This window comes from Lutra lutra, chromosome 3, assembly GCF_902655055.1.
Source record: "Lutra lutra chromosome 3, mLutLut1.2, whole genome shotgun sequence".
In the NCBI taxonomy this organism is placed as follows: domain Eukaryota; kingdom Metazoa; phylum Chordata; class Mammalia; order Carnivora; family Mustelidae; genus Lutra; species Lutra lutra.
The window spans coordinates 147,220,184-147,244,620 of NC_062280.1; the positions used below are offsets into that span (position 1 = coordinate 147,220,184).

General features: G+C 41.2%; 1 protein-coding gene across 8 annotated transcripts in view; it reads right to left on the reverse strand.

Moving 5' to 3' along the window:
• DGKH (diacylglycerol kinase eta) overlaps positions 1-24,437 on the reverse strand; it is a 204,042-nt gene that overhangs the window by 97,159 nt on the left and 82,446 nt on the right. For all 8 annotated transcript variants that reach the window (XM_047720024.1, XM_047720027.1, XM_047720033.1 and 5 more), the window contains exon 3: positions 999-1,109. In XM_047720024.1, coding sequence (XP_047575980.1) covers positions 999-1,109 — 111 coding nt within the window. The remainder of the gene's footprint in view (positions 1-998; positions 1,110-24,437) is intronic.

Below are 24,437 nucleotides of genomic sequence, written 5' to 3' on the forward strand. Positions count from 1 at the left end.
TCATTTGCAGATGGTAAATGTGGGGCAAGGCCAAGGCTATCAAGTGGTCGGTGCTGCCAACAGACAAATGGAGAAAGGCAGCATGGAGCCAGATCAGGGACAACCTTGACCTTAACGACTTTTCAAATGAGATTACATTATTTGGTTATTACTTGTACAGCGGCATAAACTAAGAATTACGTTGGTTTGCATATTTGATTTTACCTCCCAGCGTATAACTCTACTAATTATATGAGGAACATACTTTTTTTTAAATAGGGAAATTATTTCAAATAGGTTATTCAACCGATACAGTAGCCAGAAATCTCAATGTTTACTTTTGAAGGAACACTAAGATATCCGTCTTAAATGGAAGCTCGTCATTTTTAATTGTTTTCTTCCCAAACCACATCATTCTTAGTTTCTTCAACTGTTACATAAAAATTATTTAAAGCCTTGATTTTACTTCACTACGGTTTTTATTCTTAACTACTAGCATCACTGAGTGATTGTTTTATGTCAGGTGCCATGTGTGTTATCTCACTGAAGCCTACTCGGTACAACACAAACTGCCTGCAGCCGCTCCAGGGGAATGTGCTGGAAGTAGGATACAACCCCTCATCTGAAACCAGAGGACAGCTTCTTAGCCACTCTAGCAAATCACTCTCTGTCATGGTCAGGGAAAGATGTAGAAGGCAAAAGGTGGAGAGGGGAAACTCAAAATTTTCAGCTTATTACATTTAATAAAGTTACATTTAATGTTTTACTTTAATTGTAAGGAAAGAGGAAAGGAAGAAAGAATACTATGCTAGAACCTTCCCAGAGGATCATCCTCCACGGACACCATGAAATGGACTTAAATAGACTCCCTTGGGATTTGGTCCAAGCCAGATCACATGCATACCGAATTCGCAGAACAGTAAACCTCTACCGAGCACCAAGACGAAAAGCTCATAGAACTAAAACTTTTAATCCATCCACAACCTCAAGCGCCTGCAAGCAATATTCTTCCAAATTACCTTTGAGTCCTTTGCATAATAAAGTGTACGGCCTCGAAGTTTGAAGTAACGCTTTTTCCACCGTTGGAAGGAACTGGTTTGCTTCAACAGCTGTCCCTCTTTAATACTGGTCTGGGGAGAAACAGAAGGCCAACAACATGATTAAAATGAAATTCAGAACCAAATAAAATTCAGAATTAATGACACAATCCCAGCGATATTTTATATATCATTTCCCAGGTCCTAGAAATTACACGAGAAATTGTCTTCTTCTTTCTGTCCAACCAAGGGAGCACATGCGCAAAGCCTCATGAACAAAGGTAAAATCTGACATGGTTCTCTACCCTTCAAGTAGTCACAAGTAATACGGGAGGCACGTGCACCAAACTAATATGATTCCACATGATGTGTACCCTGCCTTATATATAGGAAGTATTCAATAATGGTGGAAAACATAAAGAGGCAATATAATGTAATGATTAAGACCATGGGCTCTGGAGCCAGAAACCTCCTGTTGACCTCTCGATGCCACCACTTAGTGGCTGGATGATCTTAGGCAAGTTACTGAACTTCTTCATGCCTTTATTTTTCATCTGGAAAATGGGGATGACTCTGTGACATACCTTATAGGTTTATTATGAGGAATACATCAAAAGCATAGAAAGGACTTATCACATGGCATACAGTAAGTGCTCATTAAATGTTAACCTTAGCTATGTGTTATTGTAACAAACGTAGTCAAAGTACTAAGCATGGTGGTCCAGAGAAGGAAGCATCAGCTCTGTCACAGGGAGGCAAAGAAGTCTTCCCAGAGGAGACTCCCCTGGGGTGGGTCTACAAGGCATTTATCAGAATGACAAGGGAGGGAGAAGCCTATTTTAGGTGCGTGCAAAAGTAGAAAGGTTTAAAACAGCATGCATATTTGGGGACTCTCCAAAGAACTTCCAGTTATAAATGAAGGTAGGGTTTGCAGTGAGGGAGTGGCAGGAGATGTGACTGGAGAAGGGAGGCAGGGGCTCTGTGATTCTGGGCCAGACCCTCTGCTGAGTGCTTCATGTATGAAGTTCATTTCATTATGAACAAGATATGTAGAACCCCCTGCTCTCATGCAGCATCTCTCCCTCCCTTTGTCCTGACTGTCCACATGGTACTTTGCTTTCAAGTGGCCCTGCATGCTCTTCTTAGGTCTGGACACCACCCACTCTCTCCTCCTGGGCTGCTCTTCCCTTGGATACCCGACTGACCAACTCCTTCACCTCCTTCAAGTCTTTGACCTTCTCGGTGCACCTCACTGACTTCTTATTCAATACCACAATGTGATCTCCAAGTTTCCCCTCATCTTATTTACTCCCTCACACAAAGGTCTTACTTTCCTCTTCCAATGTATAATGTAATATGCATGTTTATTATGTTTATTGTGCCACCCCTATTCGAATAGACTTTACCTGGGTTTATTATGTCTAATAAAATTAAATTCAACGTTTCATTTTAATTGGAAGGAAAGAAGAAAGGAAGGAAGAAGGCAACTACACTTATGGCAAACTAAACGTACAGTCTTCCTCTGAGATTGTCCTTAGAAGACATGTCACAGGACTGACTCAAACGGATCCCCTTGGGATGGGGTCCAAGAGGGGTCACATTTATACTGAATTCCTAAAGGAGCAGCAATGTGATGGTGAGCTTCCAGGACAAAAACGGCTCATAGAACCAAAATTTTAAATCCATCCCACTGGATTGCCCACTGATGATCTCAAGTGCCCAAAGCATTATCTAGCATACATGAAATTCAGATCTGTATGAATGAAGAGCAGGTACTAAAATTCACGTCTGATTGACTCCAGAGTTTATTCCCACTTTCTACACTATGCCATCTTCTATTATGAACAAGACTTAAATATTGGGAAAAATGTGTTGTCGCCAATAAGGTAGTCAAATTATATTAATGTTTACTTTCAATGTCAATGAGAGTTTCCCCATAGCTTGCTCTGAGACTGTCTTCCAGGAATTGTAAATTTTTAACACTAACAAAATATTTTTGCAACTTCATACCGAAGAGCTCGATTTGGAGTCAGACAGACAGACTTCAAGCCAGACTCCACCACACACTGAAAATAGGGCGAATTGCTTCAGCAATCTGTCCCAGTTTCCTCTCCTGAAATACAGGAGTAATAATACCAACCTCACAAGCTTGTTGGATCTAATTTAATTATACGGTAATGACTGGAGAGCACTTAGCACACTGTCTGGGTTACAGAAAACATTCAATAAATGGCAGAAAGTGTTATTATTATGATATCATTATGCTATTAAGTTCACGGAGTATTTGCCAGGCACCAAACTCTAAAAGCTTCTTGGAAGAAAAGAGTAAGTGTTTGCAGGCCACTGTGAGGGCAAGTAACAGCTGGGGCAGAAGCAGAGCGTCAAGAGATGAGGTCAAGGGAGAAAAGAGCCAGGAGAGGCAGCCACGATGGGGAGCTCGCTTTTTATTTTAAGTGCAAAAAGCTTGTGAAGTGTTTGAAGCAGAGAGCGAGAATGGGGAAATGTCCAGGGGAGGGACACCCCAAGGGCTCGAGCGTAGGCTGTGGCATCACTGAGTTAGAGAGAAGTAGAGCAATTTGAGATGTTATTTTGGAGGCAGAATCCACTGGACTTCCTGGCAGAGACCAAGGGAAAGAGAGAGGAGAAGGACCAAGGAAAAGTCTAAGCTGTTGGCTAGACACGAGAGACCGAGAAAAGGGGGACGGGGGAGTGGCGTGTATCTGGCTGGTGTCATTCCGGGGAGAGAGGTGTCATTCTTAAACACAAAGTACTGAAATACTATAAAATATTAAAATACTATAAACACAATGTACTAAAATACTATAAAATACTATAAAAATATAATTTACCCAAAGAACAAACCATTTGTTCTAAAAGTGGATGTATTGGGATTTTTGTACAGTTTTGTTTAAGGCCATGAGGAAGACAACTTCATGTTTGGTCTATTTATGTTCTATCAGCACTAAGGGAAGCATCAAATAACCTCCTCATCCCCCACCCGGTTATCAGAGTGATTTTCCAAAAATGAAAACCTGATTAGGTCATACCACAGCTTAATTCTCTTCCCCCTGCAGCAGGAAGCCCAGACTTCCGCAAGTACCACAGAGGACCCTGCATCATCTCTCCAACCTCGTCACCTGCCCCTCTCCCCATGCTCTTCCCTCAGCCCTAAACGGCCTCTCGTCAACTAGCCCATCTTGAAAACTCCTCTTCATCTCAGCTCGGATCCAACGCCATTGCCCCTGGCTTCCCTGACCCTGAGGAAGAAGTCACTCACCCCACCTTTGTCCCTCTACGGTGCCTTATCCTCTCTGTATAACAGCATCTATGACATCAGAGAGCATCGGGTTCCATGTGCATGGTCCAGCCATGCTTTGCGCTTCCTCAGAGCAAAGACAATATCCTATACCATCTAAAACACCGGCTAACACCTTAGGGCCTCTGTAAATGTTACTGAGCAACTTTTAGCTAAACGTAAAAGAGTATGTCAGGTAACTTTGTATTTTAAAAGAATGAAAGAATGAGAAAACAGGACCTAGTGGCTGGATATGACCTTATATTTTCCAGCCTTCAGCAGGTCTGAGCCTGCTTCTTCTCATGCATATAAAAACAGCAGATACAAGGCACAAAGGGGTATGTGCCCTTGGGTGCACTCCTTGGGTGAGGGGTTGGGGAGAGATGGGAAGAGGACAGGAAAATGTCTATCTATCCCAATTGCTAATTTAGAGATGATCCTTATATAGTCACTTTCAAAGCAAATAGTTCATCTGTTTTTTTTTTCTATATCACTTTATGTTCTTTAAATCTTGCATAAGCATGAATTAATCTGCAATGTGTGAGGCTGTGGGGGATACAAAGATGTGTAAGATATAGTCCTTATCTTCATGCATTTACAAACTTTTTTATGTTACATGGTTAATTTTAAAGTCTTAAAAAAAAAGAAAAAAGAAAAAAACATTCTGAGGCTACTTTCTTCTAAGAGATGGGATTTAAAACATTTAACTAGAAGACAGTTATTCACATCAAAGTGAATCCTCAAAATAAACTTGTTTATATATGGCTAGTTAAACAAACACTTCTTATAAAAGAAGGAGCGTAACAAAAAATGATTAATTTGCAACAGCTCTAGAAAATATAATCATATTATCAAAGCGTGGTTCAGAGAAAAACATGTGTGGGCCCAAAAAAAATCTCCAAATACTGTGTATACTACGTGAATAAACAAGCAATCATTCTTTAAAATCATAATATTTATTATGTTCAATGTTGATGTTCATGTAGAATAACAATTTGAAGTTGGAACTAATATAAGAAAGTTATGATAAGAGAGTTATGACTAAAAACCTGTTAAAATTAAGTATAAAAATTCAATTTTATTTTCTTCACAATCTCCTGGCTAAAGGATAAACTCTCCCCTCTATCAAGAAAAGGCTTAGAAATGTTTACATTTAACTGGCCTATTGATTTAGTACTACCCAACACTCATGAAAAGTCAGTAAAGCCATGAAGACTTAACTGTAATCCAATAACCCAGTTTCCAGGTGCAAAAAACACAAAGTTCAATGAAAAACTTGGCTTTGAAAAAAAAAAAATTTCAATACAATAAACTTTAAGTTGAAAAATCTCTTATCTAGTTGGCTTTAAAAAGAAGGTCTATAATCTAATGTCTTAAGGCTGTAGAGTTGTTCATTTCATGTTCCTTGTGTAGCTCAAACAAAAGTCATTTCTCTTTTATAATCACACACACACACACACACACACACACACACACACACAGTGCTCTAAGATTTCACCTACAATTTCAGAAGCACTTGTATGCCACAAGTTGAAGCTACTTGGATGGGATACTACTTTAGCGTCCCAAGGAGAGCACAATTTTAATAGTCACTCAGTGAGCCATTTTGCAAAGCTAAGAATTTTTGAAAAATCAGTCACTGCCTGATTTATCTGATAAATGTACATTTTCGCATGCTGACTTTTTTTGGCCATCGAAATAGGTGTGGTGAAAAGCTTGATATAGTGAAATGGAAATGTCAGTGATGACTCATCTTTTACAGATGTCTTCAAAAATTCCAGAAGAATCTCTAGCTCTTTCTCCTCTTGTCCTAACATGACCCCCCTTAACTTCTCTTCTAAGGAATGGGAATGAAATTTGTTGTTATGGACTGAATGTTGGTGTATCCTCCCAAAATCGAAATCCTAACCCCCAATTTGTTGGTATGAGGAGGTAGGGCCTTCAGGATGTGTGTCCTTATAAGACAGACCTCAGAGAGTTCCTTCTGCCACATAAGGACACAGCAAGATGAACGCCATCGATGAACTAGGAAGCAAAACCTCATCCTACACAAGATCAGCAGGTGCCCTGACTGGGACCTTCCAGCCTCCAGAATTGTGAGAAATGAATTTGTTGTTTAAACAAACGTATGGTGTTTTTCTTATAAGATCCTGAACAGACTAAGACATGGGTCGAGAGAGTCTTCATACCATCGTTCTCATCTCTCTCTCTCTTTTTAAAGATTTTATTTTGAAGTAATCTCTACACCCAAAATGGGACTCGAACCTACAACCCTGAGACCAAGAGTCACGGACTCCACTGACTGAGCCAGCGAGGTGCCCCCCAGACCCCCGCTGCATCTCTCTTAACTTCTGTCAACTCTACCCCGCAAATAGAAAATCTTTCTTTGACACATATATTTCCTTATCCATTTTGTTATATAAGCTCCCAGAAAGCTGTCTATGCCTTCCTAGGTGTCTGTACAGAACCTATAACATCGTGAGTCTATTTGACTTTCTTTAATGGTAAGCCTCTTTAGTTTTATGGATTTTAATCTCTAAATTAGAAATAATACCTGTATATAACCATGTGCTACAATGACACATGAGACAGTAGGTATGAAAAAATACACAATTCTTTAAAAATGTAATATGAAAAAAAATGTTTAAATGTAGCACGGCAAGATATTATCTTGACTATTATTAGCCCCCATCATAAGTATTATTTATTATAGAAAGGTTTCCCTTCCTCAGTCCATCCCTTTCCACTCTTCCTGCCATTGCCTTAGTTCAAGCTCCTTTAACTCCCTTCAACTCAACCGTTCCTTAAATGTCCTTCATGCTTCATGCTATCAATTTTTCCCACCACTGGTCCATTCTTCCCACTATGGACAGAATTATCCCTGAAAAACAGACGGGATCCTGCCAAACTCTGGTTTAATATAGCCAGTGGTTTCCTATCACCCATAGTATAATTCCAGCCTTGTGAGCTGAGCACACAGATTCCTCCTTCCTCAAGTGACCCACCTTCTTTTACAGCTAAACCTTCAGGAGTCCTCCTGAATCCACCTAACAGCAGAGTAGAAGAGAAGCATTTGCTACTCCTCAAACCCTCTATCCTTCCCCATGTCCAGCCTCTTTCAAGAGCTCTTCCTTCTACTCAGAATGTTGTCTTCTGCTTCTTCTTATAACTCCCGCCCCATCCCATCATCCTTCAAGGCTCAGAGCACGATCACAGCTGACCTGCACTCGCAGCACTTTGCTCATACGTCATTTATAGCATGAATCATGTGGTAAGGGAATTTTTAAAAATTTGATTCTTATTTATTTTTCCACCCTCCATAGAGCGATAATGTAGTCATAGAACCTGACATTAAGAAAATCATTAATACATGTGAATCAATTTACTGAGTAATCAGGAAACAACAAGGAAGAAATGAAAGTAACAACACCTATGAACCAAAGTTCCCCATCTCTAAAGTGAGGATAAAATCACCTGCCCCGTATTCCTCAGAGTTCTGGGGATGAAACAGAATGATGTGTAAATATCTTTCATAAACTCCCAAATGCTATATACATATAAAGTATTGTAAGTAAGGTACTATTTTGCAGGTCATACTTGTGGGAAAAGGTGTTTTAAGTGGGACTGACACAAGTTAAATAAAGAGATAACACTCTTGAACTAGGGCCTGATGCCTACATAAAGAGAAGTTATCAAAGACAGTGTGTGTGTGTGTGTGTGTGTGCACGCACTAACCACTTATTCTATTTTATTTTGTGGTAGACATAGACAATTATGTTTGAGTTTTGTATTTTGTGAAAATCTTAATGAAATGAATTCTAAAAATAGTAAAAAGATTAATATAATATTCTAAGTGTAATATAAATGAGACATTTTTAAAGAGTAATATATAATGTGTATATATAATGTATATAATGTAATATATAATAGATAATGTGTACTTCCATATGCAAATGACTACAATGGTGGACATAACAGAGGAAAGAGATGATTGCATCTATCATAAAATCTCCAGTAATGCATCAACCTCAAACGCCAGATGATACTGGAGTGAACAGTGTGGCCACTGGTGACATATCTTCTGAAGTTGTAAATAGCTCCTGGTAAAGTTCTGATCAAAAAACAAACTATAGAGGCATCTGGGTGGCTTGGTCTTAAGCATCCAAATCTTGATTTTGGCTCGGGTCATGATCTCAGGCTTGTGAGATGGAGCCCCACATTGGGCTCTACACTGGGCATGGAGCCTGCTTAAGATTCTCTCTCTCCCTCTCCCTTTGCCCCTTCTCAAAACAAACACACAAACTATAACCTCCCTTTTTACACACAGTAGTTATAAACCTGGAAAATTAATATCTTATAATAATGCTTTAAGATTTTGTGTTACATGAAGTTAGGTTTTAAGCTCAGGTGCTTATAAATCATGTTTGCCCATAATTAATATCCTAGAGGACATCTGAAGGTCATAAATGATAGAGGACAATTCTTTGAAGTTTTGACCTGCCTGGTATGTTGTAGGATTGCTGGCTAGGAGGGCTCACTATGCCAAAAGCACTGGGATAATTTAAAACACACACACACACACACACACACACACACACACACACACACACACATTTTTCCAAAACACCTCCCCTGAAAATCACTGTTTTAAGGGTTCCAGATCTATCCTGTACTCCTAACCTTTATCTGAGTCATTTTTTAGAAGCAAATGTAGTGTTACCTTGGTGACGTATCTGGCAAGTGGTGGATTTGGAACCACTTCCATGAAGACCGTGTTTAATCCCATAAGGTGTATGGTCCCAAAATGTATAAAGTTTTCTCAACATTAAACCTAAGAACATAGCACAATCATGAGCTAGTATTTAATAATGGAGCAGAATTTATAGCTACTATAAATTACTATTTTACAACTTAGAATGTTGGTCTAAGAAGAGCCAGTAAGGCTAGAAAGTGCCTTGGAGTCACTGGAACCTCAAAATTCATTAGCTAAACTGATGTATCTACCGTCCAACTAGCCTGTGAGCAACTTATCACAGTTCCTTGCACGGAGAATCACCCCTAAACCTTATTCACGGAACACAGGAATGAATGGAGCAAGGAAACCTGAATGGTTCCATTAGCTTGAGAACTCTTAAGGGAGAGCCTGGGCAGAAGCCTTGCCAGCATTCTTCCCGCTAGAACCAGAGGAGATTTCGTGGCCATCACTTTCTCCTTGGAAAATGTCCTTGAAGCAAATATAAGCCTTTAGTTGTTGACTACTCTACTTTTTATTTTTATTTTTTCCTAAATTGAAAGCCATTCTGTTTTCATCCACAAAAATATTTTTTCATCATTCTTAAGGGAGCCCATCTCTCTTATTTACGTTAACATTATCTCTGGGTGGCAGACAAGGCAGATACACCTGGAGGGTGTATAAATTGGCTATTGTTTAAAAGAGACTTTCTATCCTGCCATATTTTACCCAACAGCTGAACTTACATAATTTGGCTTGAAAGACAGTCAAATCCATCACTCTTTTGATCCAATGTCTCTGAAACTACAAATCTATCTTTATCACAAGTCTCACTGAATTGGGTCTCTCCTACTGTAACATTGCTTTTTTCTTTGGTTAGCCCTTCTAAATATTCTCTGTGTGATTATAAAATAAGAACTGTTTTCTCCACAAACATCCCAGAAGCTCTACTGAATGACTGCAGCCTCTCTCCTCACAGCTTTGGAAGGTTGGCCATTGGATCTCACTCTGATTCAGTCTGTCTACCTCTTTTTGTCAGTCACGGGTTAAAATGCTTCAAGCCTGCCTTTTCTCTCAGCTTCCAAAATATCCCTCAGTTCATCTTGATTCTGGGCCTTTTTGGGTTTCATGCCTTGCATGCTTTTCCCTTCTGAATTTTATCCAACCAGAGATTTCTGACTCCCTTAAGAACAAATTTGAGCCTCTTTATGAAAAGGACTATATATGGGGCGCCTGGTGACAGAGTTCATTAAGCATCCAATGTTTGGTTTCTGCTCAGGTTGTGATCTCAGGGTCCTCGGATCAACCACTCCACCCAGTTGGAGGCCTATTTCAGAGTCTCTCTCCCTCTCCCTCTGACCCACACACTCATGCTCTCTCTCTCTCTCAAATTAAAAAAAAAAAAAATCTAAAAAAACACATATATTATAAACATATGTATATAAAATACATATGTATTTTATATATGTGTGTATATGTGTGCAGATATGTAATATATGTATATTACATAAAATATACATATATAATAAAATCTAAAAATATACATACATTATACATATTATATATATTATACATATATTCTATTAAATATACCAGTTGTTCTAAAATCTGGCTGTTCATCTGAACAACATGGAAAACTTTACAGACATTCAGAACCTCTGTTCATCTGTTCATTCAATTGATTTGGGATAGGGCATAGAACCCTACACATATCAAAAGCTCTCTTGGTGACTGTTATCATCAGTCAGGCTTAATAAACACTCACATAAAACAGTATTTAAGTAATAATGTATAGACACTCTATACTTAAAATGTGTCCTTCTCTGTGTGTGGAGCCCCATTCACATGCCCCCCTGCCCTCCCCGCACCCCCACTGGCTGTGCTCCAGCATAGGTGAGGGGAGTAATGTGGGTTTAATAACAGAGCATGCCCATTCCAACTCTCCCCTTCCTCCTCCTGAGAGCCAGCTGCCCACAAGAAACCAGGTTCTGTTCATCTATCATTCAGAGGCAAAACAGATTTGATATGCATTGGAAGGTAAGGAATAAAAAGCTGGGATTTGCACTGGACACTACCAAGGGCTGGGTAATGGGGAGAGAGAGGAGTCCTTCAGCTGCCTACCCTCCCCTTTCCCTACTATGTCTCCAGCTTGCACCACCACCCAAAACCCATGCTGGCCCCAGCCTGACCCTGCCAAGAAGGCAAATGCTGGCGGAGGAACAGTAGTGGTTACAATGAGGGGCTGTTTCATCAGGACCCAGAGGATAATGCAGTAAGTGAGAGGTACCTCAGCTTACAGAAGAATGGACACAGGGTGGGCTTCTGGAACCGGTGTTTAATGATGATGGAATAGGTTGAAACAACGCCTTTTTATAAGTTGCCACCTGGAACAGTTGTCCTCAAGCAGTTTTGGGGTACCAGAATAATCTGAGGATACGTCACCAGGTATTTTGAAGAAGTAACCCAGAACCGGACCAGTTCAGCCTCCTCATTCTGGGATTGAAGAGGGATCCCTCAGAGGGATCCCGCAGCTCCCTGAAATCCATTTAAAAATGGTGAGGCAAGATGATTACGTGTGTTTAAACAGAATATTAAGTATCCATACAATAAAACCTTGACATTTAATATTCTAGAAGTTTGTTAAATCGGTTCATTCATTTGTATTCTCAGAAAAATAAGCAACTTCCATTGGTGTCTTTTAATTATTACCAGAATTGTTACTTTTAAATGTAACACACAGGCACACGCATTCTGATTCAGGCTGTCTGAGATGTACAGGTTGAGAGGAAAATGTAGTGTGGTCACCCGTCCGACACGGGGAGCTTACAGACGCCAGCGCTGTGCGTACAAGTGGCTGTCAAGTCAAGTGAGGCATAAAACACTAAAATGGGTCTCTGGCGTCGCAATTTTTCATCCTGCTGCATTCAGTCCAATGATGGAAAAGGCTTTCCATCACAGCTCCTGCCTAAAGAGGAAAAAATCCAAAATGGCGAATAAAAGCCAGTTACGCTGCAGCATCCACAGACCCTGAGAAGTGACAAGCTCTGCTCCTCAAGACATTGAGGGAACACATGCAACGGGAAGCATAAGGGGGAAGCTGTAGTTTCCTCGTTCCCACTGAGCCTCCTGAAAACTTAAAATATATTCACAATATCTTCATTATTTTATTTGAAATACTATAAATGCTAATATTTTGGATACTTATATTTAAATGTAAATTAATGCATTCTAAAGCAAAATCATGGAGGTTACCCAACATATCCTAATCACCCTCTTTGGGGGCACTTGGGTGGTCCCGTCAGTTAAGCATCTGCCTTCGGCTCAGGTCACGATCCCGGGGTCCTGGGATCGAGTCCCGCATTGGGCTCCCTGGTCAGAGCGGAGTCTGCTCCCACTGTCCCACCTGCTGCCTTCCCTTCTTTGTGCTCTCTCTCACTCTCTCTCTCAAATAAATAAATAAGTAAATCTTTTAAAAAAATAATTACCCTATTTACCAAAGAACCATCCAGTTCTGGCTAAAGTACTTTGTCTCTTATACTGGTTTGTAATTTTCTTGAGAAGATCTATAGACATAAATAACCTTCCTGAGATCATAATTATTTTGTGACATTGTATTTGTTCTTTCCTAAGATGAAGTTCTATCTCTACTTTGAAGATGTTCCTGCTTAAGGAGTTTCTAAATGTACTTTTTAAATACTATTAAAGAAATTAAAATATCTGATTTTATAAAGTGCTATTACACTTTTATTTAAAGGAGAACATACAACATGTTCATGCCCTATCAACAACAGACATACCTTCTTCATAAAATACAGTGAATTACAACAGTTTACCACTGGGTGGCAGTGGTGTCATGCCTAATGCTCAGGTTTTCTTTCAGAGACCGAAAACATGGATAGGTCTCTTGGCAATTAGATGGGTCCTTGCCCTATACCTGTGACTGGCACATAGTAACACTGTGTTGTAAAAGGGATTAAGAAAAAAATCTACTTTTCCAATTCTGAATTTAGTTCTTCCCTTATCAAACACCCCTCCTCACTTCCAAGAATAATCTCTTTGCCCACACGTGACGTTCTGATGTAACCACTTTCCCACAAGGCCACAATGACATAACTATTTGGATGTAACAGGCATTTTGATATGGCCTAAAATAAACCACTAAACACTATGTTAATTTGCTAAGCTAGTAACTATTGTATAAAACAGACAACCTCATGCCAGGCCTGAGTCTGACAAAACTGGTGCTCTCCCTGGTGTTCCCAGTCTTAAGACTGCCATTCGGCTCAGGTAGAAGTGGTATGGCCAACAATGGGATGGGAAATGGGGTGAAGCTCAGGTCTGGTAGACTAGCCACATATAACCAGGAGTCCTCTATTTACTACATAAACTTATCTCAGACAGGGCTATTGGGGTGCCTGGGTGGCTCAGTGGGTTAAAGTCTCTGCCTTCTGCTCGGGTCATGATCCCAGAGTCCTGGGATTGAGCCCCGCATCGGGATCTCTACTCAGTGGGGAGCCTGCGTCCCCCTCTCTCCCTGCCTACTTCTGCCTACTTGTGATGTCTCTCTGTCAAATAAATAAAATCTTAAAAAAAGAAAGAAAGAAAGAAAGAAAGAAAGAAAGAAAGAAAGAAAGAAAGAAAGAAAATAGGGCTATTAGCCATTCTCTGCAAAATATCTGCTTATTTTCTAGAGTCTCAATTATATCTTCAAAAATAGGCCTCTCAAATTCTCTGGTTCTTCTCCAGATATAATTTGGGTCCCCAATGTACAGGAAATTCTCAGATTTTTGCCAGTTCTTTGTGTTTTGTTTGTTTTGTTTTGTTTTTAATTTTTTTTCCCAGTTCTTTGAACTCATATATAAACAGATAGGTGGGTAGGCAGAGAGATATGTATATGTTACATTCAAATCATAAACTATTTTAATGATGGTTTTGATGGACAGGACTAGTAACTGCTCAAAGAATAACCCAGTTCCTCATATTTTCTGTTAAGACTTATTTATTTATTTGAGAGAGAGAGAGAGAGAGAGAGAGCATGAGTAGGGGAGGGGCAGGCAGAGAGAGAGGGGCTCTCAAGCAGACTCCTCATTGAGCATGGAGCCTGATGCAGGGATTGATCTCACCACCCTGAGATCATGACCTGAGCCGAAACCAAAAGTCTGGCGCTCAACCCAGCTACCCTGGTACCCCTTCATCCTATCAGATTTTTAAAAAAAAATCTTAAGGTTCACAGAAAAGGATAAAATCAAATGTGAGTGTCCTCTGTGATTAGGATGGGGCAGAAAAAGATGAGAGATGAAGGCTGTGTAAATTACCAGGTGAAACAGTAACACATACATACACACCTCATACCACTGTGGGTTCTACACTTTGGTCATGACAGTGAGTTCCTTCATCGGGACCCATCCCCCTCTGAGATCTTCCCTGCCTTACTTCATCTCTTGCCAGAAAAATTTAACTCCCCCTTCCTCTGTGCTACTTTAGTACATTGTTCTTCCGTCTCTCTTTATATTGTACTGTAATAATCTTCACATGTAATAATCTGCACATAATCTCTACATGATGCGTAGAGGTGCAGTATGGCCTGGGTGTAAATCATGGCTCCTTGGCTGACTGGTTGTTAAAAGATGTTGGGCAAGTTACTGCACCTAAGCTTCCTCTCCTTCACAAGGTGGATAATGACGATGATAGATACCTCACAGGGGTGTCGTTTGGACTACATGACTCAATGCATGTAAAGTACATTTCCTGACACATAGCGCTCAGGAAATCAGTTTTTCTTGTGTCATTCTTGCTCCTGTCCTCTAGTAGCAGTAGACTCTCCAAAGGCAAGACCATATTTACTTCTTTGTATGGCTAGTAGCCAGCACCATGCCCATCACCCTAGTGCTACTCATTCATGATCAGTTTATTGATCCAAACTCAACTATTCTCTGTCTTCATATCTAATTGTTCCCTCTCCATCCATTGTTTCCTGGGCAAGTCTGATCTTAAAAAGTAAAAACTTTTTTCACCTGTTCATTACATTCTAGCTCATGACCTATGCCTTCTTCTCTATTACTACAAACCTTCCTTTAAAAAAAAAAAAAAAAGAATATCCTTGCTGCCTCTTTCCTTTTCCTCAGCCTTACTAGATAATTTCCTTTTTTCTTCAAGAAAACATCCTTATGGCTATTTCCAATAATACCCCACATGCCAACTCTCTCTGGGTGAACTTACCCTTTGCATAGCTCCAATTATGTCCTCTAAACATAGCATAACTCCCAAAACAAATGTCTGCATTTATTCTCAGTTTTTCACTCCAACTCCTTTTACAGCTGCCTATTGACATCTGCACATGAAGACGCTACCACCATTCGAAACTCAACAAGTACATTTCATTTCATGTAACATACATCTTAGTATAATGGAAAAAACACTGCTCGGGTTCTGGAAACCTAGATTCTAATTCTGAAACTTCCAGGTAATAACTACACAACACTGGGTAAAAGTCACCCATCCAGAATTCAAACTGAATGCAGCACCTTCCCGCGGCAACTCTGTTCCTCTTCCTGTGACCCCATCTGTTAGCAGCGGTATCATTTCCCTAAGCACACAATCCCCAAACCACCAAACTCTCATCTCTTCTCCCTTCCTCCTGAATCCTTCAGAGTGCCATCAGCATGTCTGCAAATCCTGGTCTTCTTTTCTGCTCCTACCACCACTGTCCCAATAGTAGTAACTTTGCGATTTCTCAGCCAGACATGAACATTGATCACCTATGAAGTGACCAGGACTAGCACTGGAGGAAGAACTGTGGAGACAAGAGGCAGACCACTGCCAGCACTAACCCTTCATCAAGAAGATCCTGCTGCTCCAGTGTGAGTTTGGTCCACATGTGGGAAAGAGCTCTACTCTTAATAACTCATTAGAGAGGCAAGGCAGATCTCTGAAACAAGTCTTTGCTGAAGGTTGGTAGGAACCAAAGGGACAAAACACCAAGGACCATGGTAAATGGTATGAACAAAATACCTCTTGTTCTCCAGGTCTGTGAGCCCAAACAGGGACCTCAGGACATTTCTGCTTGGCTCCCCCAGCCAGTGCAGACCAGGTATTCCCCTATCATCAAGAACCACAGGCTCAGAGAAACACCACACTCAAGATCTCCAAACCCAAACCAAGAAGCCGAACCCTCCTGCTGGCCTGGCCAGGGCACATCCTCACAGCTATTGCTCCTCTGAGTAGAGGAATAAGGGATGCTAGCTAACTGGGGCTGGCCCCCACTGGACACTGCAATCCAACCCATGGGTCCTATTGTTCACAAAAGAAAATCATATGGACATAAACTGTTCCCTCCTAATTAATTATCCATACTCCTTCTGCGTAGAATTGTTTCCTTAAGATACAGCTCTCATCCTATTACTTCCCTGTCCAAAGTCTTTGTTGGTTGCTCCTAAACCACAGAGTAAAACAAAAACTTTGCTTTTAGGGGCCTTGACTGTCCACACCTTTTCTGCTTTTATATCCTCCTATCTTGGTGCAATTTCTCTCCTTACAGCCCTGTAGCTTCCGGTCTGGGCACACTGGTCTACCTACCACCACCTGAAAGAAACACACATCCTCCTATCTTGGGGACTCCACGTCAGTCTTTCCAGAGACCCAGGATCTTGCCTCTCATCGAGTCACCCTTAAACGTAGGGCTTCACACTCCCCTTTTCAAATGTGTCACCCAAGCAGTTCACTCATTGGCAATATCACGGGCTCAGTCCTCACAGAGCCCTATTTGTAAAAGGTAATGGATTCACAGAGGAGAGCAATGTGCTGAGATGATGTTTACTCTAAAAAGCTTATCTCTCCCATTTTCAATATTGTCTGTGGCATATGAATTCTGAAAAATATATTACAGTATGAAAAGAAAATAAATCATAAAACAGGTCAAGTTACCCACTCTGTTTAACCCTATCTTCCTAACCCTCAAAAGTCCATCTAGGATCCAGATTATTTTATTTTTTCCTCATCCTACTCACACTCCAATTCACTTGAGAAAACTATCGGAAAAAAAGTGAATGCTTTTGTTGCTGTTGGGATGGAAGGAAACACTTCCTTTCCTTCACTCCAATTCACCTATCCTGATGTCTTGGATGCCTATGTTAGGCCATATTACACGTGTTACCTTTATTATATACAATTCTCTGAATACACAGAGAATCCGTCTGCTGAGGTCATAGAGAGTCAGGGGAGACTCTCTATGACACTTGCTGCTCGTTGTCTGTTATTTGAGGCAAATAAAGACTACTTCACCCAGATACCTAAGAAATACAAATTCCTGAAGTGCAGAAGTGAAAATCAGGTTCGATGGAATATATTGTATTTTCTATATCTTTTCATTCATTAACATGTGTTTATTGTCTACTGCAAGCCAGGAACTAGTCTAGGCACTGGAGCTAGAATAGTAAACAAAAAGATAACAATGCCTTCCTTCTAGGAACTAATAATATATTGAATATCATGCTTCAGATTGATTCTATGAAGAATTTTTAACAACTAATTTCATTTTAATTTGTCTACATCTAAAAGGTGTATAATCTATTCATCAACTTACAAACCTTACTAAACTAGTTCGTAAGTATGATCCCCAAAAATCTGAAAATAGCATGTAAGAGGGTGAATATAAAAGTTTAGGACAATAGCCAAAGAACTGTCAAAGAATAGTGTCCTACATGAAAAAGCAAGCAGCCACCTCAGAGGCATAATCAAAAGTACAAATGAGCTTCAAAAAAATTTTTTTTTACCACTTACTTCCAAGGAAATGCCTGCTGTTTTCTTTTTTTATTTTATACATCAAATGTACAATCTTAGGTTATTGAGTTTAAAACTATATGCATATGCATACACTCACACACAGCCACACAAATCACTTTAGAAGGCCAAGATCATGCATATTTTTTAATTAAAAGCACCTCTGGAAATTTTTCTATTCACAATGAATGTGCTAATACTGGTTTACCACCAATATTGATTTTTCCTACAGTGGAAGAATGACAAGTAACCAACCTCAGAAATGTTATGATGGGTGACTGTTGGTCTCAGGCACTAAATAGAACTTTGTTTTGTAAATAAACAGTCTCCAGATGGGGAGATCCTATGCAGAACAGAGAGAAACCTTTGTGTGAGAGAAGCCACTAGTAGTTAGCTCACTGTAACCAATCCTTCCCCTGTCCTGATACTTGGCCGTCTAGCACCACTCCATTTCCTGGCCTCCTTTGCATGTGGCCATGTGACTGAGTTTAGGCTAAGAGCATGTGAATAGAAGCAACGGGTGCAACTTGTCATCTCCTTACAGACACTTCGCTTGGCTTTGAACTCACTTTCTGCTGGCTGGCAATGGTGACGCCATGAGCAACCTTGGAAGCTGCCTGGTGACACCACATTTCTCAGGTGTGACAGGATGAATATTTGTGTTCCCCCCAAATCCCTATGTTGAAACCCAATCCCAGTGGGATGGTATTTGAAGGTGGAGGCTTTGGGAGGTGACTGGGTCATGAAGGCGGAGCCGTCATGAATGGGAATAGTGTCCTCATGAAAGAGACACTCCAGAGAGCTCCCTCACCCCCTTTGCCATGTTAGGACACAGGGAGAAGATGGCCAGCTGTGAACTAGGAACCCGGCCCTCACCCGACAGTGAATCTGCCAGTGCCCTGACCCTGGGCTTCCCAGCCTCCAGAACTATGAGAAATAAAGGTGTAAATAAGCCATCCAGTCTCTAATACTTTGTTATAGCAGTTCAAAGGCACAGAGACACAAGGCTTTTTGCAACTCCATGTCCCCCTATAGTTAAGAACTTGTGACAGAATGTGGGCAAAAGTAATGACCTTTTTTTTTCTTATTTATTTATTTATTTATTTATTTATTTGACAGAGAGAAATCACAAGTAGGCAGAGAGGCAGGCAGAGAGAGAGGAGGAAGCAGGCTCCCCGCTGAGCAGAAAGCCCGATGCGGGGCTCGAACCCAGGACCTGGGATCATGACCTGAGCCGAAGGCAGGGGCTTAACCCACTGAGCCACCCAGGTGCCCCAGTAATGACCTTTATTTACTTTTTTATTTTTATTTTTTTGGCCTTTACTTACTTTTTTAAAAAGATTTATTTATTTGAGAGAGAGAGAGCATAAGAGGGGGGAGGTCAGAGGGATAAGCAGACCCCTTGCTGAGGAAGGAGCCTGAAGCGGGACTCGATCCTGGGACTCCAGGGTCATGACCTGAGCTGAAGGCAGTCGCTCAACCAACTGAGCCACCCAGGTGCCACTGGTCCAGGCCTCTATACAGGGCCTACCTCCTCTATGTTTTCTTTGCCATTTTCTGGCCAGAACCTAGAAATGGTGACAAAGCTTGAACCATGCAGGCAATGAACCTGGGGAGACATCCAAGAAACAACATGGAAGGAACAAGGATCCTGAATGGCCCAGTGTAGCAGAGATATCTCCTCACCTCACAAGATTGCCTCACACTATGATATAAGAGTGAAACCTCTTTGTTTTCCTTACCTCTGAATTTGGGGGGTTTCTTAGCCATCACAACATGGCAGCTGTAATATTCAAACTACTTTAGAACTACCCCACCAGCTCTGGACCACATGCCTCTGTACTGTTCATGGTGAGAGAAAATTTGGGGCTTTTGTCACAGCAGATTTGCTAGTCTACATACACTCTGTTCCTACCATCTAATCTATAATTAGTCATTATATATAATTCTAGGAATAGATACAAAACTCTACGTAACATCCATTTCTCTTTTCCTCCTTCCTAACAGATCCCTGATTTGGTTCAGACATCCACTCTTTCTCTGCAAGTCATATGTTCAGGGGATACTGACGCTATTCCTCGTTTTAGCAAGTACCTATGGAATAGTTTAATAAATTGCTAGGAGGATTTCTTCTCCCTTACCAGCAGTAATTAGTTCAGAGGTAGGCTGTGACCCAATTCTGGCCAATGAGATGTGAGTGGGGGTCTCTTGACCGGGGGGGGGGGGGGAAGCCTTTGGTATACTTGAAGAGAAATTCTGCTGACACCTGAAATTGATTCCAGCATGTATTAAGGATACAGCTAGCACAAAGAGGAGGGCAAGACCTGGAGTATCACAGAGAGAAGGGGGTCTGAGCCCGCCCCTTCTCCATATGTTTAGGCCAGTACGGTTTAGGGTTTTTTGTTCCCTACAGCTGATGGCATCCTGGCTGGTAAAGTATAGCAAGAGTCCCCATTGAATATACATAATAAATGAACCAATCCTAAAAATAAAGTAGAGATAATACACCACTCCAGCCCAATCATGAACTGAAAAAAAACACATTTAATTACCCTCACACTAATAGCATCAAAGGACACAGGAACCACCACAAACAGCAGGAAGCTCAGCTAGGGTAAATAGCTTTCTCCATTCACTTTCCTCTGATTTCAAAATGACAATCCACAAAACCGTGAGGCTTAAAATTATCAAGAATATAAACCCCAGATAAATATTTAACAATCTCCTCCTTATCCCAAACTAAGGAGTTGTTCCCGGAAACAGAACCAAAAATTTCATTTGCCTGATGCAGTAAATTCCTGTTGTCTCTCTTCAACTGGTCATTTTGCAGGTTATCATTCTGACACTTAGTCCTCATTAATTCTCAACACAATCTCCTAAAAGCTCTTCTAAACATTCTGTACTCTCATCAAACTCCAAATTAGTTCAACCATTGCCCCAGACAGGCAGGGCTCTATTGAGAGCAAGAGCAGGAACCACATTCTTTTTCCTCAGTCCCTTTAATCCATTCAGAAGCCTGTTGTCATGATGAAACCTATTCCAAAGCCGTCCCAGTCATTTACAAAAATTAAACGTCCTCTGGTAACCTTTAGTCCCAAAAGAACTGTATTTCAGTAAGTAGAATGTCCCGCCCAAACTCCAAACTTTATTCAAAGTTAAAGTTTCTCCTTGACCCCAGCCCAGGCTATTGCAAACACAGTAGGCTTCTCTTGAGTCTGTCCACTCCTTTCTTCAATTCCCTACACACACTGTCTGACTCCTCAAATGGGGCCTCTTTGCGGGTTCTGCAGAGACTTTCCCTCTGTAAAGTTGCAGCTCCCAAGGCTCAAGGTTAGCCCTGATCACTCCGAATGCCTGCGTACCCTCCAGCCTCTCCATCTGGCAGGAAAGGCCCTTGGCTGGAGCTACTCTTTAAAAAAGACCACCAGGGCTTCTGCTGGTCCATGGAAGACAGACCCTCTACCTTGTGACTAGTGAAGGCACAGGAGGCTCCCAGTGTAGCCTTCCCCCTGTTCTGAGGCCAGGCAGGTATAGCCCCAGCATTGACCTCTAAATGTCTCTGGTCCATGTTCTGGTCCTCACAGCCCCAGGAGGGCACAGATCATGTCACAAGAGCCAAGTGGTCTCCTTCTGACCCATTCACTCAGCTAGAGGGGCAATGCAGGGATTCCTTTCCTTGCAGCCCTCTCAGTCCATCTTGGCCTCTTCTGCCTCAGGCACACCTTCAAGGTATTGGGCCAAGGGGTGTAAACCTTCCTTAGGAATGTGGATATCATTGCCACCTACTGTTTTCTATGCAACCTTTTGGGGCTTCAGCCAAAATCAAAACACAGTGAAACTTATGTCAACATAAGTTTCGATTATTTTTCATACTATCCAATATATCTGCCTCTTCCTACTTACTCTTCCTCCAATGTCTGTAACAGATTCAGTCCTTCTGTTTCTACATAATGTTTTTCCACACACTTCCTTTTACTTGGCCATTACCTTTTCCCCTATGTCTCTGCCTCTTGCCACTGTCAAATCTCTAGAACCAACTGTCTAAACGCATCGCTTTTATTTCTTTACCAAACATATCCTCTGACCACCTCCTCCGGAAGTCCCTGAAACAATTTTCAAGTCATCTGTGAACCTTTAGACCAGTGCTGCCCCACAGAACTTTCTGCAGTGATAGAAAATGTTCTAAATCCACATTGTCCATCCATGAGCCACAGAAGGCTACTGAGCACTTTGAAATGCACTGAAAGACAAAATTTCTTCTTGTATTTAATTTTGGTTGATTTTAACTGAGGGAGCCACACATGGATAATGGCTATTGTACCCGACAGCACTGTTCTAGACAAATCAAATTGTTTGTTCCCAATTCTCAATCTACGTTAAAGCTGCATCATTTAGTACCACCAGTGTTCTTCCAGGAACTTTGCTTTGACCATCAGTTCTAGATGACGATTTTTAAAGAATGTGCAGAATTTAATTCAATGGGCTAAGGAAAGAGCCCAGTCTGGCTTGGGGAAATAGCATGGACATACGCAGAGAGTAATTAATCAGCAAATGGTGTATACATTGGGGGAGGGAAAAGACAGGAGTGAAAAGGAAGAGCATGCTAGAGCAGAGGATGAGGGCAGGGTGGGGACTGGGTGATAAACTAGGGAGGGATCATAAAGACCACTAACAGCTGGGGGAAAAGAATCACGGGGGTAATATTTAGAGCAGAGAAGATACTTACAGATGAGAACACAAAGATTTGCTCAAGGTCACAGAGCATCTTGTGGCAGGGCTACAGGTAACATCTGGGTTTGCTTTTCCCCTCGGCAGGGTTTAGTTTCAAGCCTTTAATTAAGAACTTCGGTGTTCTAAGAAAACTAATTCTGGCAATGGTATGCAAGAGTGATTAGAAAGAGAGAATTTAAAGGTGCGGAAGGCAGCTAGGATAATGCAAGAGTAAGTCACACTCAATGTCTACAAGGTGGTTTTCAGATAGTATTAGCAATCGATTCTCAATGTATCAAATACGTAGGTGAGATGCTTTACTAAAGTCAATTCATCTTTAGGTTTAAGTGGATAAAATTATACGAAGACAATTAATCAGAACGGAACTGTTTGAAAGTCAAGGCTTTTTCCAAGCAGGAGTTACCACAGTGACGTAAGTGTATGTGCTGGTGGTTTTGTAGTTAATGTCAATGCTCACCAACCCCCGGAAGAAGCCCTCAGGCTTCCCTGAACTACAGTGTGAAAATTACTCAACCACAGGTCAGAGTTCAAGATCCCCATCTCCATCATCCTGCTTTGCTGGCTTCCATCACAGCTATCCCCTTTGAATAGATTATGCGATCTACTTTTTTATTATACTTCTATTTTATAGGATTACACAATTCATATTTCTATCTGATTTTTGTACGTTTGGTTCACTGCTGCATCCGGTGGCAAAATAATTACCCAGCACATGGTGGTGCTCAAAAAATATCTGGTGAATGAATGAGCAAACTATCTTTTTGGTGGGGGTTGTATACAGAGGGAGAGAATCTTCCTTTTTATTATTGCATTTTGTTAGTCCCCATATGATACATCGTTAGTTTTTGATGTAGTGTTTCAAGATTCATTTTTGCATATAACACCCTGTGCTCCATGCAACATGTGCCTTCCTTAATACCCATCACTGGGCTCACCCATCTCCCCAAACCCTCCCCTCTAAAACCCTCAGTTTGTTTCTCAGAGTCCACAGTCTCTCAGGGTTCTTCTCTCCCTCCAATCTCCCCGCCCTTAGCTTTTCCTTCCTTCTCCTAATGTCCTCCATGTTATTCCTTATGTTCCACAAGTAAGTGAAACCGTATGATAATTGATACTTTTGATAATTTTCTCTGCTTGACTTATTTCATTCAGCATAATCTCCTTCAGTCCCATCCATGTTGATGCAAAAGTTGGGTATTCATCCTTTCTGATGGCTGAGTAATACTCCATTGTATGTATGGACCATATCTTCTTTATCCATTTATCTGTTGAAGGGGTATCTCGGCTCTTTCCACAGTTTGACTATTGTGGCCACTGCTGCTATGAACATTGGGGTACATATGGCCCTTCTTTTCACTACATCTGTATCTTTGGGGTAAATACCTAGTAGTGTAATTGCAGGGTTATAGAGTAGCTCTATTTTTAATTTTTTGAAGAATCCATACTGTTTTGAGAGAGAGAATCTTAAGCAGGCTTCATGCTCTGTGCAGAGTCCAACGCAGGGCTCGATCTCACGACCCTGAGATCATGACCTGAGCCAAGATCGAGAGTCAGATGCTTAACGGATTGAGCCACCCAGCGCCCCTGAGTAAAGTATCTTTCAAGCCTTCATCCTTGTTTATAGCTCTGCTTCACGTGCAGTGAAAATCGCCTCAGTGAAAACCTTCTACACCAGCAACACTACCTTATACCCAAAGCCTATGCGGCATCAGGCCTTCCCCCCTGTGGATTTGGCATCAACCCCCATGCCACCCATAGGATCTTCTGCAAAACACTTTGCTAACATGTCTGCTTTTCTTCTGAAATCTTCAATCCATGTCTACTGTGCCCATGAGGGGGTAGCAGCTCCCTGAGGGACCTTTATGCAGCCCTGGCACTTTGCACACAC